This window comes from Vombatus ursinus, unplaced genomic scaffold (genome assembly GCF_900497805.2).
Source record: "Vombatus ursinus unplaced genomic scaffold, bare-nosed wombat genome assembly UNPS02014802.1, whole genome shotgun sequence".
NCBI classification, from domain to species: Eukaryota; Metazoa; Chordata; class Mammalia; order Diprotodontia; family Vombatidae; genus Vombatus; species Vombatus ursinus.
Window position 1 is genome coordinate 5,128,668 of NW_020954580.1, and position 18,170 is coordinate 5,146,837.

Consider the following 18,170-nt stretch of genomic DNA (forward strand, 5'->3'; position numbering starts at 1 on the left):
TGTGAGGCAGGGGCAGGGGGAAGGGGAGTCAAAGATGATTCTAAAGTTTCACATCTGAATAACTGGGAGAAAGTATGGTCATTCACAGAGATACTGACATCAGAAAGGAAATCAAGTTTTGGGGAAATCATGCATTTAGTTTTGGTTATGGTGCTTTTGACATGCTAGTGGGACAATTAGGATTTGGCAGCCATACGCAGATATAGTAGTGGAATTTAGTGAGAGGTCAGGGCTAGGGATATAGACTTGGCAGTCATTCACATAGTGGTTATAGTTGAATCCATTTGGAGTATATAAGGCCCCTGAAGGTATAAAGAGGAAAGAGAAGAGGGCCTAGAACAACTTTGTAAAGAACTACCCCAGACAAAAATGGGACAGTATTTGGAGCTGAACCTCAAATCATTGTACTTGAGGTTTTCCTAAATCCATAAAGGCCAAGACCTCCAATAGGTAAGGGTCTGATCTCTGAGATACTCAGTGTCCCTAAGACTCTCTTGGAGATATGGACAAAAATCCACCTTCCCTTCTAATTAGGACGATGATTTAATTTCCACAAAGAACTTTTCTAGGTCGATAAGAGAAATGTAAAACAAAACAAGATAATGCAAAAACATTTGCCATGTTTACTGATATGAAAATCTTATCTGAAGTTAATTCTAATCTAGCTATAGCTGCTGGCAAAGCTTCCAAAGGGCCACCGGTAATACAACAGACACTTTATAATGCACTTTACTACAAGTCAACAAGCATCTATTACACTCTTGCTATGTACCAGGTACTGAGCTAAGCACTGAGAAGATAAATCCAAGAAGAGAGATAACTCTAGCCCCCAAGGAGTTTACATTCTCATGTTGTCTCATGACAACATACAAAAGTAAGCTGAAAGGGAGGGAGGAGAAGGTATCAGGTTGGTGGCATGACAGAGAAAGCCAAGAGACACTGGAGTGAAACCTGTGGAGGCATGAGGCATGACTGGCCTGGCCATTTTTCTTAAAATGGCGAGATGGGAGGAACAAGCCAATGAGAGGAAGAGGGCTTAGGGGCGGCATGTACTTCCAATGTGAGGAGTCCAGGGGTGGGTGAACTTCTAGAGTGAGGAGGCATGGGAGAGAAAGTCCAGAGAGTCAAAAGCACAATCTGCAGAGGAATGAAGAGCCCTGTGAGGTATAATGGTTAAGAATTATTATCCCCATTTTATAGAAAGGCAACCTGAGACAGAAGCAGTCATAGGATCATAGATTATAACCAGAGCTAGGAAAGGACCTCAAAAGACCCCTTCATTTTACAAATGAAGAAACTAAGGAACAGGAACAAAAATATCTAATCCAAGGTCAGACATCGAGTGACATAAGAAAGGGTTTGAACCCACGTGGCTTGACCCTAAACACTGTACAATGCAGTAATTTTGGCCTTTGATGTAAGCATTGAACGTGATGCTTATGAAATGGCTGATGGTTTAGGAGTCCAAATTTTTAGTGCAGATATTATTTACCATTTGTTTGATGCTTTTATGAAGTATAGGCAAGACTATAAGAAACAGAAGCCGAAAGAATTCAAGCACACATCAGTATTTCCCTGTAAAGTGAAACTACTCCCCCAGTTTATTTTCCATTTATGAGATCCAATAGTGATGGGTGTAATTGTTGAAGCAGGTCAAGTGAAACAAGGCACACCCATGTATGTACCTAGTAAAAATGTTATTGAGATTGGAATAGTTACAAGTATTGAAGTAAACATAAACAAGTGGATATTGTGAAAAAAGAAGTCTGTGTCAGAATAGAGCCTATTCCTGGAGAATCTCCCAAAATGCATGGAAGATATTTTGAAGCTACAAGATCAATCAACAATCCATCGATGCATTGAAGGATGGGTTCAGAGATGAAGCGCACAAGAATGACGGGCAGCTCATTGCAGAGAGGAAGAGAGTGTTTGAAATCATTGGCGTATTCTTCTGCTTGTGAGATTCCAATTTTGTTGTCAATTAGAAATAGTGATTACTTTTACCTATTGTAGCATGAGTCTGCAGTGAGGCTTTGAGACCAGAATTGTAAATCACATGTTTTAGAATTTGTTTGTACATTGTATGCATTTAATGGGCAGAATTAAATGCACTGTGTTAGTTCCTGAAAATTTGGGATATTTCCCTCCTCCCCAAAGGTCCCCTAAGATACTATATATTCCACTAGTAGTTAACGGAGTGATGGGTCTAGAGCAGGGGTAGGGAACCTGCACCCTCGAGACCACGTGTGGCCTTCTAGGTCCTTGGGTGCAGCCTTTTGACTGAGTCCAAGTTTTATAGAACAAATCCTTTTATTAAGGGGATTTGTTCTGTGAAGTTTGGATTCAGTCAAAGGGCTGCACTAGAGGACCTGGAGAGACACATGAGGCCTTGAGGCCACAGGTTCCCCGCCCCTGAACCAGAGTACATATGATGAACTCTGCTGGCGTGGTAAAAGAGAAACTAGCCTACTTGATTTTTTTTTTTTTGGTGAGGCAATTGGGGTTTAGTGACTTGCCCAGGGTCACACCCCTAGTAAGTATCAAATGTCTTGTCTGAGGCCGGATTTGAACTCAGGTCTTCCTGACTTCAGGGCCAGTGCTCTATCCACTGTGCCACCTAACTTCCCTAGCCTACTTGAATATTAATAAAAAAATATATCTTTGAGTCCAGAGAGCCAAAAAAGGATTATCAGTAGAACAACTGAAACATAAAAGGAATTATTTTAAATATATCCATAACTTAAACACGAAACAAAATAAAGCCCACAGAGATTTACAAGTCTGAGGCTAGTATCTGATTGTCATAGTAATTTTAAGAACTTCCAAGAGAAGCTGCTGACAGGTACTGCTATGTCTACCCTGCAGCTTCCTCCATGCATACAGCTACTTTATTTCCACACAAAAAAATTAATTTTTAAAATTTAAATTTAAAGCCAATTCCTGCTATGTTCAGACTTTCATCCAAGATGTTACTAAGATCATGATTAAGAATGACCTTTGGAAGTTACCATGTTCCTATCTAGTAGCAAAGACTTTCATCCAAGATGTTACTAAGATCGTGATTAGCAACAACTTTTGGAAGTTACCATGTGCCTATCTAGTAGCAACACGCTGGTACTCATAAATTCAAGGACATATAAATTAGTGTTATGAGATTAAGTATCCAAACCTTTGAGTGTTTAAGAGAAATTATAGCAAAAACTCTGTATTTTTTATCCTTCCTTTCTCTGACTAGACATAAGTCAAGGAGAAAAGATCCATCATCTTGGGGCAGCTAGGTGGTGCAGTGGGTAGAGCACTGGCCCTGAAGTCAGGAGGACCTGAGTTCAAATCTAGCCTCAAACCTGACGCTTACTAGCTGTGTGACCCTGGGTAAGTCACTTAACCCCAATTGCCCTAAAAAAAAAATTTTTTTTTATCATCTAGTTTGTGATTAGGTCCTGCCTGGCTCACAGTTCATACAGAGAACCTATTTCTTGGATTAAGAAACTTCATTGTAAAACTTGAGATATAATGGTTTGGAAAGTTTCCTTAGCTTCTCCTGGGTTCGAAGTCCGTGACTTTGAATGGGAGTGAGAGCCATTGGAGACAGGTGAATTGGCCTTGGATATGGGATCTGACAACGCAATCCTATTTCAATTCTTGCTGTGCATTCATCTATACGTTGTTTAGTTCTGAATCGGTAAGATTTTTGTTTTTCTCGAACAACATTCCAGCTTTATTTATAATGTATTCCTTTTCTCTGATGGTGTCCTCCATCTGCATGCTGCATGCCACCTCCTTGCAAGCATGAAAATCCTTTGGTACAGGCTGAGAATTTCTTATCATATTGCTGTTGTCATGTATCCATCACCCCTTCTTCCCCCCCACCCCAGTACTGGGGATAAGAGGAGGGAATATCTAGAGCCCCATAGAACCAATCTGGACAGATAGGACAGATTGGGGTCGGGCTCTATAGGCCTGTTTATCTCTTTAAGTTCTCTTGAGTCTTGTATTTGAAAGTCACATCTTCTATTCAACTCTGGTCATTTCATCAGGAATGCTTGAAAGTCCTCTAGATCACTGAATATCCATTTTTTCCTCTCAGTTTTCTCCTATACTCAGTTTTGCTGGAGAGATGATACTTGGTTGTAATTCTAGCTCCTTTGTCCTTTGGAATACTATATTCTAAGCCCTTTGATCCTTTAATGAGGAAGCGGCTAATCTTGTGTTATCCTGACTGTGGCTCCATGATATTTGAATTGCTTTTTTCTGGCTGCTTGTAATATTTCCTCCTTGATCTGAGAGCACTGGAATTTGGCTATAACATTTCTGGGAGTTTTCATTTGGGGATTTCTTTCAGGAGGTGATTGATGGATTCTTTCAATTTCTATTTTATCTTCTGGTTCTAGAATATCAAGGCAGTTTTCCTTGATGATTTCTTCTTGCTCGTGTTGTTTGCCTTTTTTCTGGCTTTTAAAGTTGATCTCTGCTTCTGGGGCACAGGGAGCACTGACTCAGGCTTCTTGTGCTAGGGGCAAGGGGGCTGGTTACTGGTTTTGTGTGCTGGGGCCTCGGATGTTGGCAGGTGGAAGATGCAGGTAGTTCACCTGGTGCTGAGATGGAGCTGGTGGTGGTGGCTGTTGTGTGCCTCATGTTGCCATTTGCCTGCTCTACCACTGTAGGGCTTAGGATCTCCCACTGGTTTGCCGAAGTGGGGCTTGCCGCTGGCTTTCCTGGACACCTCCCATCCAGTACTGGTCCCCTTCGGCCACAGCAAGAGGGACCTTTCCCATTAATGCCCCTAGCCTCCTGAGCTAAAAGACTGCTGTATCTCATCTTTCTGCTGGCTCTACTATTCCAGGATTTTTCCTGGGGCAATATTCTCTGGGTTTTTCAAGGTTGATAAGGTAGGGTGAGAGCGACTGACCTCTTACTCCACCATCTTGTCAGTTGGAAGTCAAAATAGGTGACTTTCAAATATTCTGTCTGTGGGCTGATAGCTCCAGGAGCAGCTGCTGCCACTGATTCAGTCACTCCTAATGCCTGCTCCTGATTTGCTGGGGCTGAGGCAGGACCACACTCCTCTCCCACCCAGGTCCAACAGACCTTTCCTACTGAACTTCTAAGTTGTCTTTGGAGTTTGTGGGTTGAGAAGTCTGGAAACTGCCACTGCTTCCAGTGATTCAGTCCCATCCCACCCCGTCACCCCCTCCATGTCTCTCTCCCCCACAACTGGGACTGGGTCTGTGCTCAATTGGCCTGGCTAGACTGCGCTCCTCTCTCAGCCAGGTGTAACAGACCCTTCCTGTCAACCTTCCCCGTTGTCTTGGACTGGAAATCTGCCTCACTCTGTCACTTTGTGAGAGTCACTTTTTAAAGGTATTTGAAGAGGTTTGAGGGAGAGCTCAGGTGAGTCCCTCCTTTTACTCTGTCATCTTGGCTCCACCCACCCCCCAAACAATTTCTTGAAATATAATGTCTAGGCTCTTTTTTTGAAAATGGCTTTCAGGTGATTCAATAGTTCTTACATTATCTCTCCTGCACCTATTTTCCAGGTCAGTTGTTTTTCCAATGAGGTTTCACATTTTCTTCTATTTTTTTCAATCTTTTGATTTTCTTTGATTGTTTCTTGATGTTGTATGGAGCCATTAGCTTCCACTTGCCCAATTCTAATTTTTAAGGAATTATTTTCTTCAGTGAGCTTTTGTACTTCCCTTTCCATTTGGCCAGTTCTGCTTTTTAAGGAGTTCTTCTCTTCAGTATATTTCAGTATATTCTCTTTTACTATTTGACCAATTCTATTTTTGATTAGGCAATGGGGTTAAGTGACTTGCCTAGGGTCACACAGCTAGCAAGTGTCAAGTATCTGAGACCAGATTTGAACTCAGGTCCTCCTGAATCCAGGGCTGGTGCTCTATCCACTGGGCCACCTAGTTGCCCCAACCAATTCTATTTTTAAAGTATTATTTTCTTCAGTACTTTTTGTGCTTCCTTTACCAAGTTATTGACTTTTTTTCATGATTTTCTTGCATCACTCTCATCCCTTTTCCCAATTTTTCCTCCACCTCTCTAATTTGATTTTGAAAATCCTTTTTGAGTTCTTCCAGGAATTATTTTTGGGCCTAAGACCAATTCACATTTTTCTTTGAGGCTTTTGATATAGCAGTTTTAACTTTGTTGTCTTCTTCTGAGTTTGGGTTTTGATCTTCCCTGTTACCATAGTAACTTTCTATGGTTAGAGTCTGTTTTGTTTGCTCACTTTCCCAGTTTTTTTCTTGACTTTTAGCTTTATGTTAAAGTTGGGCTCTGCTCCCAGGGTGGAAGGGATGCTGTCCTAAGCTTCAGGTCTATTTGGGGTTTTTTTGCAGCTGTTTTCAGAGCTAGTTCCAGGGGTCTGTAAGTTTTCAGTTCTTCCAAGGTGGTATGATCTAAAGAGCAGTGTGTTTACTACTCTCCTGGCCTGTGCTCTGGTCTGTGAGTGACCACAAGCACTCTTTTCTGCCCTAGAGCTGTAACCAAGGTCCCTGCTGTCCTGCAGCCATGAGGTCTGGTGTGCTAGTGCTCCTTTTCACCCTGGGACTGCAACCCAGGACTGCAACTTAGATCCACATATGGGCAATGCAATGGAGACCTGCACCCAGTGCCAGCAAAGGGACCCCTATAATCTCTTTCTGATCAGTTTCTGACCCCCTTCTGTAGATTGAGAGCTCCAGGATCCACCGATGCTGATTCAGTTGCCCCCAAGGCTTGCTGCTAGATTTCTAGTGCTGGACTGCACTCCACTCTCACCCTGGTGCAACAGACCTTTCCTGCCAACCTTCTGAGATGTCTTGGGCTGGAAAATTGTTCCACCCTATCCTTTTATGGATTCTGCCACTCCAGAATTAGTTTTGAGGCATTGTTTAGAGTTGTTTGGAGGAGAATTTGGGAGAGCTCAGGTGAGTCCCTGACTTTTCTCTGCCATCTTGGCTTCACCCCCTCTCTTGGACTTTTTTGATGTAAAAAATAACTTCTTTATTTATGCATGTCTTTCCCTCAGTGATTTTCCAGCATTCTGCTTTGTGCCTACAGGAATCTTTTTTAAAAAGAAAATTAGGTATTATATTTCTGTATTAGCTTTGTGTGAAAAAATGATAAGGCATATCTTTTTCTTGCTTGTACAATCCGCAGAAGTTAACATAAACTGTAATCAATTTTTTTTTTTGTTTTGTCAATTAGTCATGTCCAACTCTTTGTGACCCCATTTGGGGTTTTCTTGGCAAAGATATTAGAGTGGTTTGCCATTTCATTCTCTGGCTCATTTTACAGATGAGGAAACTGAGGCAAAAAGAGTTAAGTGACTTGCCCAGGGTCACACAGCTAGCAAGCATCTGAGGCCAGATTTGAACTCAGGAAGATGAGTCTTTTGGACTTCAGGTCCAGCACTCTATGCACTATAGCGCCATCTAGCTGCCCTTAGTCGAAATAGGGATGTTCAAACAAGTGGAATGTTTGGAATCCAGAGAAAGAATGAATTCATTTTTGGACATGTTGAGATTAGAGCAGCTAGGTGGCACAGTGGATAGAGCACTGGACCTGGAGTCAGGAAGACCTCGGTTCAAATTCAGCCTCAGATACTTACTAGCTATGTGACCCTGGGTACACCACTTAACCCCTGTTGCCTCAGTTTCCTCATCTGTAAAAACAAACTGGAGAAGAAAATGACAAACCACTCCAGTCTGTTTGCCAAGAAAACCCCAAATGGGGTCACAAAGAGTCAGACACAACTGAAACATCTGTTGAACTTAAGATGCATATGAGACATTCAGTGCTGGATATCCAATAAGACATCTCACAATACAATACTGGAAGGAGGAAGGATATGGTTGGATAAGAAGATCTGAGAACCATTTATATAGAGAGATGATAATTGACTCCATGGGAGCTTATGAGAGAAGTAGGCCCAGGACAGAGCCTTAGGGGCACCCATGCTGAGCAGGAATGACCTGGATGAAGATCCAACAAGGGAGGGGCAGCTAGGTGGCACAGTGGATAGAGCACCGGCCCTGAAGTCAGGAGGACCTGAGTTCAAATCTGGCCTCAGACCAAACACTTGACACTTACTAGCTGTGTGACCCTGGGCAAGTCACTTAACCCCAATTGCCTAAAAAAAAAAAAAAGATCCAACAAGGAAGACTAAGGAGTGGTCAGACAGGTAGGAGAAGAACCAGGACAGAGCAGGGTCACAAAAACCCACTTAGGAGGGGGTATCTAGGAGAATAAGGTGATCAACAGTGCCAAATGCTAAGAAAGACCAAGAAGGATGAAAACTGATTTTTTTAAAAGCCATTAGATGGATAATTTTTATTACATTAAATTGAAAAGTGTTTGCACAAATAAAGCCAGTGCATCCAAGATTAAAAGGAAAGTAGAAAATGGGGAAAGAATTTTTTACAAGCAGTGTCTCTGATAAAGGCCTCACTTCTAAAATATGTAGAGAACTAAGTCAAATTTATAAGAATACAAGTCATCTGACCATTGATAAATGGTCAGAGGATATGAACAGGCAGTTTTCAGAAGAAGAAACTAAAGCTATCTATAGTCATATGAAAAAATGTTCTAAATCACTGTTGATTAGAGAAATGCAAATCAAAACGACTCTGAGGTACCGCACCACACCTATCAGATTGGCTAACACGACAAAACAGGAAAATGATAAATGTTGGAGAAGATGTGGGAAAATTAGAACACTAATGCATTGTTGATGGAGTTGTGAAATGATCCAACCATTCTGGAGAGCAATTTGGAACTATGCCCAAAGGGCTATAAAATTGTGTACACCCTTTGACCCAGCAATATCACTTCTAGGTCTGTATCCCAAAGAAATCATAAAAATGGGACCCACATGTACAAAAATATTTATAGCAGCTCTTTCTGTGGTGGCAAAGAATGGGAAATTGAGGGGATGGGGGGCAGCTAGGTGGCACAGTGGATAGAGCACAGGCCCTAGAGTCAGGAGGTCCTGAGTTCAAATCCAGCCTCAGATACTTAACACTAGCTGTGTGACCTTGAGCAAGTCACTTAACCCTACTGCCTAGCCAAAAAAAAAAAAGGAAATTGAGGGGATGCCCATCAATTGGGGAATAGCTGAACAAGTGGTGGTATATGAATGTAATGGAATTCTATTGTGCTATAAGAAATGATGAGCAGGTGGACTTCAGAAAAACCTGGAAAGACTTATATGGACTGATGCTGAGTGAAATGAGCAGAACCAGGAGAACATTGTACACAGTAACAGCCACACTATGCATTGACTGACTTTGATAGACTTGGCTCTTCACAGCAATGCAAAAATCTAAGACAACTCCAAAAGAATCACGATGGAAATTGCTATCCACACCCAGAGCAAGAACTATGGAGTCTGAATGCAGATGGAAGCATACTATTTGCTCTCCTTTTCCTTTGTTGTTTTGTTTTATTGCTTCATTCTCGTGATTCTTCCTATTAGTTCCAATTGTTCTTTGCATCATGACTAATGGGAAAATATGCTTAATATGAATGTGTAAGTAGAACCTATATCAGATTGCACATCATCTTAGGGGAGAGAGGGAGAAAATTTAAAACTTTAAATCTTATGGAAGTGAATGTTGAAAACTAAAAATAAATTAATTTTTTTAAAGCCATTAGATTTTACAAGTAAGAGATCACTTGTGACTTTGAAAAATTGCAAAGGGTTTAGAATTAAGTGAGAGGAGGCACAGATTGTAAACAGCTCTCTCAAGGAGTTTAGCCCAAAAAAGGGAGGAAAGATATTGATTGATTGCTAACAGAATGGTAGAATTAAGTGAGAGCTTTCTAAGGAGGAAGGAGACCTAGGCATATCTATAAGCAGCAAGGAAGCAGCCAATAGATAAAGACAGAAGATGGAGGGAGGGCAATCTACTGAAGAATAGGAGAAAGGAGAGAAGGATTCATGTAGACGGGTTTGCTTTGACAAGGAGAAGTTTCCTCTTTCTTCATGAGAAACAGGGATGAAGGAAAAGCTAGTAAAGAAGACATTTGATGTGAGATGAAGTGGGGATAGAAGAGCCAGCTCTCATCAAGTGGTTTCATTTTTTTCATTGACATATGAGGTGAGGTCCTCAGATGAGAGGATGGGGGAAAAGGGATGCATGAGAGGCTTGAGAAGGGATGAAAAGGTTTGGAATAGCTGCTAGTTGTGCTGAGTAGGATAGTGAGTCCCTTACAGAGGAGTAAAAGAATTACTTTGCTGCAGTGAGACTATGTCACATAAATTTTTCGTGGACTCAGTCACAACATGGTTTTGGGATTTTCTCCAGCTCTGTGTAGCAGCACACAAATAAGAGTGAAGGCAGTGGATTATGGAAATAATCCAAGGTTGGGGAATGAGTGGTGATGTGATAAAGAACAAAGGATTCAAGTGGAAAAGAGTGTAAAGTTGAATTGCTTCACCAAGAGATCAAGCTAAGGAAGGAAGGAAAGAGCACCTAGGCATTGCAGGGATGATGGCCTGGGAAAGAACTGAGTGGTGAAGGGACTGGAGGTAACAGTGAAAGTGAAGAACAAGGTTCAGAGTCATAAGGCAGAAGGAAAGGTAGAATGGCAAAAGATTATGACCAGATAAATGAATTTCAGATTTCATGAATACAGAAATGGAACACTTGTGGATGATGACAAGATAAAATGTACCACTGTGCATAACTGAAGCAGAGTCAAGGATTAAGTCATGGGGAAATAAGTAAAATTGAGGAAGTGGGGAGTTAGGGCATTTGAAAGAGAATCAATATATGAAGTCATACGTGAATATGTGAATCAATATGAAGTCTGCTAGTATAACAGCAAGAGTTGGGATGGAGAGAAAGCCTCTGAGTCAGGCACTGAACTCATTGAGGAAGGAAGGAGAGTGTTTTGTGGCTGTAGGTATATAACAGCTACCAGACTCTTTATAATTACATATTGAATGAATGCACCTCAAAGAAGGAGAAATTACTGAGTAACAGTGACAGAGGGAAAGCCTGGGAGTGGCAATGGGGAACAAGGAGCTTTCCAACTCCCTCACCACGAAAACAGACTCAAGGGGTAATCAAGCCCAATCAATCAGTAAACATTTATTAAGTGCCAGGCACCGAGCTAAGCACTGGGGATACAAAAAGAGGCAAATGAGTAAAAATTCAATCAGTACTAAGAGGGGTATCCCAGTCAGAGGATGAAGGGAGTGGGAAGGGAAAAGATTAAAGATGAAAGCAAGTGTGTTAACTATGAAACAAGTATTCCAGAAAACACAGTGAAAGGGATGGCAGATCTGACGTGGTACATGGCGGAAAAGGCTTATGGTTGAGGGAGATGAGAGTAAAGCAGTGAGAGATGGGGAAAGTTTGTACAATGACATGTGGGGATTCAGAATCACTGGGGTAAGTAAGAATAGGATGCAGTGGTGAGTATGTTCACCTTTGAGGAATGAGTCCAAGCAAAGAATCCTGGCTGTCCCCCATCCCTGGAATTGACTCCCTCATCTGTCTCCTGGCTTCCTTCTAGTCAAAGCTAAAATCCCACCTTCTTTGCAAAACCTTTCCCAGTCCAGTCTTTCCTCTAAGATTATCTCCAATTTATCCTCTCTATATCTTGTTTGTACATAATTGTTTGCATATCATCTCCTCTATTAACCTGCCAGATCCTTGAGAGTAGCGACTGGATTTTGGTTTTTGTTTTGGGTTTGGAGTTTTTTTTGGGGGGGGTGTTTTTTGGGGGGGTGCCTTTCTTCTTATCCCCAGAATTTAGCATTGTTTCTTACACATAGTAGGTGCTTAATAAGTGTTTATTGAACTACCTGTGTGACTTAGGCAAGTCACTTAACCCCAACTGCCTCTCAAAAAAAAAAAAAGCTTTTTGTCTGATATTTTACAGATGGGGAAAATAAGGCACAGAGAGGTTAAGTGACTAGGATCACACCGATAATTTGTGAAGTACAATTAGGAAGACCTTGCAAGTCCATCACTCCATTCTCACCCCCCACACACACCCCAGCTCACAAGAGTTTTCTTCCTCCTTCCCCTTCCCCTCCCCACCCCTTGCAGAGGAAAATGAGGTACAAGAGAAAAAAGTAAATTTATCCCTTCACTAATTTTTTTCTTCTTTTTTTTTCCTTTAAAAAAATTCTTTGTTATAAGGGATGGCTCTCTGCAATAGGAAGCAGGAAGGATCCAAAGTGATGTCAAAATGGAAGATATCCATAAGCATTTATTTAAAAAAAAATTAGATGTGAGAAACTTAAAAAAAAAAAACACATCAAAATCTAATAAGTAATTGCACACAACTCACCTCTTGCCCAAGAGGTAATGACTTAATAAGACTTCCATTTTTGGATATGGCCAATGTGGGAATTTGTCACATTTATTTTGAGTTTTTTCTTCTTTTTTTTTTTATTGTTCAGTTAAGGTGGAGAGAGTGAGAGAGGGAGGGAGAAATAATAAGCATTTATAATAAAAAAAAAAGAAGCCAAAATTTGTAAGATTTATAAGATTTTACTAGTGCAGACTTGTCACATGATAATTTACACATAGTTATTATGAAGGTTTCCCAAAGATGTCTAACAATCATTAAAGTCCTGAAAATAAGCGATCACTTAGTGATATTTAGTTTAATTTAGTTTAGTTTAATATGGAAGAAAATGTCTAATAGGAGTATGGAGATCAAATGATGTTCTGAGAACTGGGGGCAACCTACAATTTTAAATGTTTTTAATCATAAAATAGAAAATTATCAGCAAACGAAGATTTCCAATATACAGAGGTCAGAAAAAGAGGATTCTACATGACGTTGTGAACTTACTACACATGACTTTTTACAAAATATTTATTAAATGTAGTGTATGTAAACATACATAATTGGTGAGAAACTAAAAAAGATATCAAAAGTCTATTTTTAAAAATAGTTGGTGAACACGTACCTGGAGAAAAATAAAATACTAAAATAATTTTTTTAAAAAATAGTTGGTGAGAAACTTTAAAAATATCCAAAATCGATTTTTAAAATGGTTGGTGAGGAATTTTTTTAAAAGTTTAAAAATCTGTTTTAAAAAATAAATAAATGGCAGGAAACTTTAAAATTTTTAAATCTATTTTAAAAATAAATGATGAGAAACTAAATATATATATCAAAAATCTATTTTTTAAAATGGTGAGAAACCAAAAAATATTTAAAATCTGTTTTAAATAGATGGTGAGAAATTTTAAAAAGCTATTTTTAAAAAGGAATAACTGAGTGAAAAACTTTTTAAAATAAATCAACAAAGATGTTGGTTTTTCCTTTAAGGACCCCGGTACCCAGTAGGGGCTTAATAGTTGCTCGGGCTCCGCCCCTCGGCTCCAGGGCGGCCCCGCCCGCGCACTGCTCGGCCCGGTGGGCGTCCCCTGCGCACGAGGCCCAGGCCGCCGGAGGAGTCGGGAAGCCCGGCTGTCCTAGCTCCTCCCAGGCAGCAGAGGGCTCCGGGCTGCCGGCTCCGTAACGGGAGGGCGGGGCCGGAGCTGGAGCCCTAGCAGTGGCTGGAGCCGGCGAAGGGGCGGGAGTCGGTTTCAGGCTGGACCACGAAAGCAAGGCAGGAGTCATGCAGGTAAGGTGGGATCCTCCAGCCCTCCTGCTGCGCTCCCCGGCAGGCGCCTGGGAGTTCCACCCCACCCTAGGCATGGGCCTGCAGGCAAAAGTGAAACAGAAAGCGCCAGACCTGGGCTGAGGAAGGGGGTCCTGACCTTGCTGCGCCGGGTGGGGGAGGGGCGGTGCAGGGGTAGCCTCGCCTTTCTTGCCTGCTTGGAAGGGCGCTTGTCCTGGGATTAGAGAGAATGAACCCGAGGGAGGGGGGGAGGGTCTCAGGCTCGAGGGAAGGGGGGGGGTCTCAGAATGTGGAGGCGGGGCGAGTCCCATCCCTCAGAATCTAGAGTTGGAGGAGTCTCCGGGCTTGGAGCCAGTTCTGGGTGCTGGGGGCGGGGGCGCTGGAGCGGGGCGGGACAAGGAGAGAGACTTAGAGTTGAGGGCCAGGGAAGTTTTTCCAGACTGAGAACCAGAACTTGAAAAGTGTCTCAGCCGGGAGGAAATGAGGTTGAAAAGTCAGTCTCAGGTCTTGGGAGTCAGAACTGGGCTGAGCATGGGGAGGGGAGCGGGCCTGGGGATACAGGATGGGAAGAGTCGCCACCCTGGAGGCCAAAAGTATGGAGGCCGGAAAAGGAATCATCTTAGCAGGTCTCCAAAGAGGGGGATACAAGGCACAGTTGTGGCAGCCGGGTCCTGGGGGCTGGGAGGGGGGATGCCATCAGAATCTCTGCCTTCCCAGGCTTCAGTAACGTCTCTAGCCAGAAAGGAGGCCGTTCAGGCTGCAGCCAGAGAGTTGCTAAAGTTCGTGAACCGAGGACCCTCTCCCTTTCACGGTAAGTGACTGAGCCCTTTGGAGAAGAGAGAGCGCTGAGCCCCATTCTAGAGTCCCCACCCTCCCCCACTCCCCAGTTCTCTGTGATGGAGGTCACCTTCCCCCTCTACAGTGGTGGCAGAATGTCGAAGCCGACTTCTCCAGGCTGGCTTCCAAGAGCTCAAAGAGACTGAGAAATGGGACCTGCAGCCCGAATGCAAGGTATGGAAGGCTGGGGCAAGGACATGCATGGGAGGTCAGAGTCTGCAGGATGGAGCAGGATATTTTGCCAAGCAGTCCCATTGAGGGCTCCTCCCCCTTCTTTCCTTAGTACTTTGTGACCAGGAACTCCTCCACCATCATCGCATTTGCAGTGGGGGGCCAGTATTCTCCAGGCAATGGCTTTAGCCTCATCGGGGCCCACACGGACAGCCCTTCCCTTCGGGTATGGAAATCTGGGGAGCCCTACTCATGGGCCCCAGCTTGGGGTCCTGAAACGGGATGGGGGGACCCGTGGACATACCACCAAGGGTACGAAACAGGGAGGGCAAGAGGAAGACCAGGAGATAAGGTTGGAGATCCTGGGGGAGGGGGTTTGTTTCCTAAGCTCTCTGAATGCTTACCCTATAATAATACTTCATCCTATCAAACCACAACCACCACCACCACCAAGTTCTGAGAGCCCCGATAAGGAGCTGTGACTTCAGGTCCCATTTCCCCATTTCACGTCCTGGGCATCATGAGGGCTGGCAGGGTTGGCCAGGCTCCAAGAGCCCACTCCAGGTGGGGCTGCAGGCCATCACCATCATCTCCTTCCTAAATGCCCTTTGAGAGCCCTTGTGAACTGTACTGATTTTTCCTGTGTATGTTTGGTCTCCCCAAGCAGACTATAATTCTCTTAAGGCAGATACAGGATCCTACAGCTTTTTATCACCTGATAGTGTACGTCTTATCCCAGGTAAAGCGCAGGTCCCGTCGGAATCAGGCAGGTTTCCTACAGGTTGGTATAGAAACTTATGGGGGTGGCATCTGGAGCACCTGGTTTGACCGTGACCTCACGTTGGCTGGACGAGTCATTATCAAGGTAGGGAGTGGAACTGGGGTACTTGGGGTTAGGCAGGAACCAAGCCTTTTATGTCCACAGCATCCCCTTCAGAGAGCTGCTCAGGAAAAGGTAGGTGGGGACCCCCAGGGTCAGGGGATTCTAAAGAGGTGGTTTGGGCCTCTGCCAGTCAGAAGATTGGAAGCTTAAGTTGATTTGTTGAAGCTTTGGGAGGCTACACACAGAAGAAGGGCATGGGATCTGGGTTGACCCATTACCTGTCTGGTTACAGAACCCTACCTCAGACCAAATTGAACAGCGGTTGGTGCACGTGGAGAAGCCCATACTGCGCATCCCACACTTGGCAATTCATCTTCATCGGACCGTCAATGAGAGCTTCGGTCCCAACACTGAGACCCACTTGTGAGAAAAGGGCTTAAGGATGGGGGGCAGGGGGGAGGGACATTACAGGTGCGACCCCCTAGGGGACGTAGATCAGGATGAGGCCAGCTGGGTGAGGGGGATCAGGGATGCTGGTGGTCGTTCCTCCCCTTTAGGAATATGAGAAGGTCCACTTGATGGTCGTATGTTTTGATTGAGAAAACCCATAGTGACAGAATGCTACTGTGAATTCAATAATGCTTTAGGTGAACTATGTTATTAATCACTATGACTAGTAAGAATATATATCTGTGTGGAGATGTTATTTATTCTATGCACAGTATGTTTGATAGTTTTCTACTGAGTCATTTGATCAGCCAGACCCCCTTGCAATAACTCTGAGGGTCCCCTTAACCCCAGAGTCCATAGGTTGGGAACCACTGTACTAAGGGATGAGGATAAGAGAGATTAGACGGATGAAAGATAAAGGGCCATTTAGGGACCAGGTGAGCATTTGTAGTAGGAGGCATGGGCTGGAGCAGCATACATCCAGACCTCTGAGGCGCTTCCCCTGCCCCACCCTCCCTCATTCTACTGGCCTCCACACCAACCTCTCATCTACCTCCTTGCAGAATACCCATTCTGGCCACAGCGGTCCAGGAGGAGCTGGAGAAGGGGATGCCTGATTCAGGGGCTCCTACCAACCAGGTGAGAAAGAGGACTGACGTCCAGGATGGCAAGAAAGGAAGAGATAGGAGGATTTGGGGGGTGGGGGTAGGAAAGTGCACATAGAAGTCTTGGAATAAAGTGTCCCCAAGTGACCACTCTCCAACTCGTACCTCTCCCTGTAGATGGATCGACACCAGTCAGTGCTTATGTCTCTTCTATCTGCCCAGTTGGGGCAGAGCCCTGAGGACATTCTGGAAATGGAATTGTGTCTCACAGACACTCAGCCTGCGGTGAGGAGAGAGCGGACCCCCCCTCCCCACCTCCAGCCGATGCCCTGGGCTTAGCCCTGCATGATGGAGATAGATACCAAACCTCAGGGGGGCTTGGAGGTTAAGTGGGGAACAAAGAACAGGAGGGGTTTTTCCTATTAAGGATCAGTGGAAGTGTGGCACTGTGGAGAGGAGGGAGGAGGGCTGGCCCAGGCTAACCATTCCATCTTTCCAGGTCCTGGGAGGTGCCTTTGAGGAGTTCATCTTTGCACCCCGTCTGGACAACCTGCACAGCTGCTTCTGTGCCCTCCAGGTGTGGAGCCAGGGGCTTGGCAGACCTACGTGCCCTTCTCCATCCCCATAGCGCAAAGCCTTGGACGTATGGGGGGAGTCACTAATGCAACATAGAGGGGTTGAGGAAGGCCAGCATTTCTGTCTCAGACCCTTGAGGGGATGTGGGAGGGAGGCAGTGGGCTGCCACTAACAGTATCATCCACCCTTTCCTAGTAGCACCTCCTACAGTGATGCTGAGGAAGGGTAGGTTGGAGCATGTGGGAGAGAGCTGGCATGCCTCAGGAACCCCAGTTGTTATAGCCATGGCGACAGAGGGTGGGGAGGCAAGGGAGAGAGCCACCTTGGCCCCTAGAAGTGGCCTTTCCTTTAAAAACGCAACACAACACTCAACGATATAGTAGCCACTTAAAAATGCTTGTAGGGGCAGCTAGGTGGCGCAGTGGATAGAGCACCAGCCCTGGAGTTAGGAGGACCTGAGTTCAAATCTAGCCTCAGACTTTTGACATTTCCTAACTGTGTGACCCTGGGCAAGTCACTTAACCCCATTGCCTAGCCAAAAAGAAAAAAAAATGCTTGTGACCAAGTGATTCTGTCTCCACTCCCAGGCTTTGATTGACTCCTGTTCAGTCCCAGCATCCCTTGCTTCTGACCCTAATGTTCGAATGGTTGCACTGTATGACCACGAAGAGGTGAGACCTGAGGCCTGATGGGAAGGGGTGGGGAGGGGAGGGGAGGACAGGGTGCTGGTGTCTGTCCATCCCTGTTAACATTTTCTAAGCATTTATTCTATGTAAGGACCTGTGGAAAGGGCTGGAGATGGTAAGAAGAAGGCCACATTCTTTGCTCTGTCTAGAATACTTTTCTCCTCCATATCTCTCTCTCTCTCGCTCTCTCCCTCTCTCCCTCTCTCTCTCTCTGTCTCTCTGTCTCTCTCCCTGTCTCTCTCTCCCTCTTTCCCTCTCTCTCTCTCCCTCTCTCCCTCTCTCTCTCTCTCTCTCTCTCTCTCTCTCTCTCTCTCCCTCTCTCTCTCTCTCTCTCTCTCTCTCTCTCTCTCTCTCTCTCTCTCTCTCTCTCTCTCTCTCTCTCTCCCTCTCTCTCCCTCTCTCCCTCTCTCTCTCTCTGTCTCTCTGTCTCTCTC

General features: G+C 44.3%; 1 protein-coding gene and 1 pseudogene across 5 annotated transcripts in view; one reads left to right on the forward strand and one right to left on the reverse strand.

The window, feature by feature from the left end:
* Positions 1-3,481: 3,481 nt before the first annotated feature.
* On the reverse strand, positions 3,482-3,842 carry LOC114051276 (annotated as a pseudogene).
* Positions 3,843-13,456: 9,614 nt separating this feature from the next.
* The window catches only part of DNPEP (aspartyl aminopeptidase), a 10,863-nt gene continuing 6,149 nt past the window's right edge, over positions 13,457-18,170 (forward strand). Inside the window, exons 1-10 of one of the 5 annotated variants that reach the window (XM_027873883.1) lie at positions 13,457-13,591; positions 14,306-14,399; positions 14,511-14,599; positions 14,709-14,822; positions 15,264-15,551; positions 15,712-15,842; positions 16,433-16,508; positions 16,652-16,759; positions 16,974-17,051; positions 17,638-17,721. In XM_027873883.1, coding sequence (XP_027729684.1) covers positions 13,586-13,591; positions 14,306-14,399; positions 14,511-14,599; positions 14,709-14,822; positions 15,264-15,551; positions 15,712-15,842; positions 16,433-16,508; positions 16,652-16,759; positions 16,974-17,051; positions 17,638-17,721 — 1,068 coding nt within the window. In that variant the 5' untranslated portion in view covers positions 13,457-13,585. The remainder of the gene's footprint in view (positions 13,592-14,305; positions 14,400-14,510; positions 14,600-14,708; positions 14,823-15,263; positions 15,552-15,711; positions 15,843-16,432; positions 16,509-16,651; positions 16,760-16,973; positions 17,052-17,637; positions 17,722-18,170) is intronic. The other 4 variants (XM_027873885.1, XM_027873884.1, XM_027873886.1 and 1 more) reach the window with 4 other exon arrangements.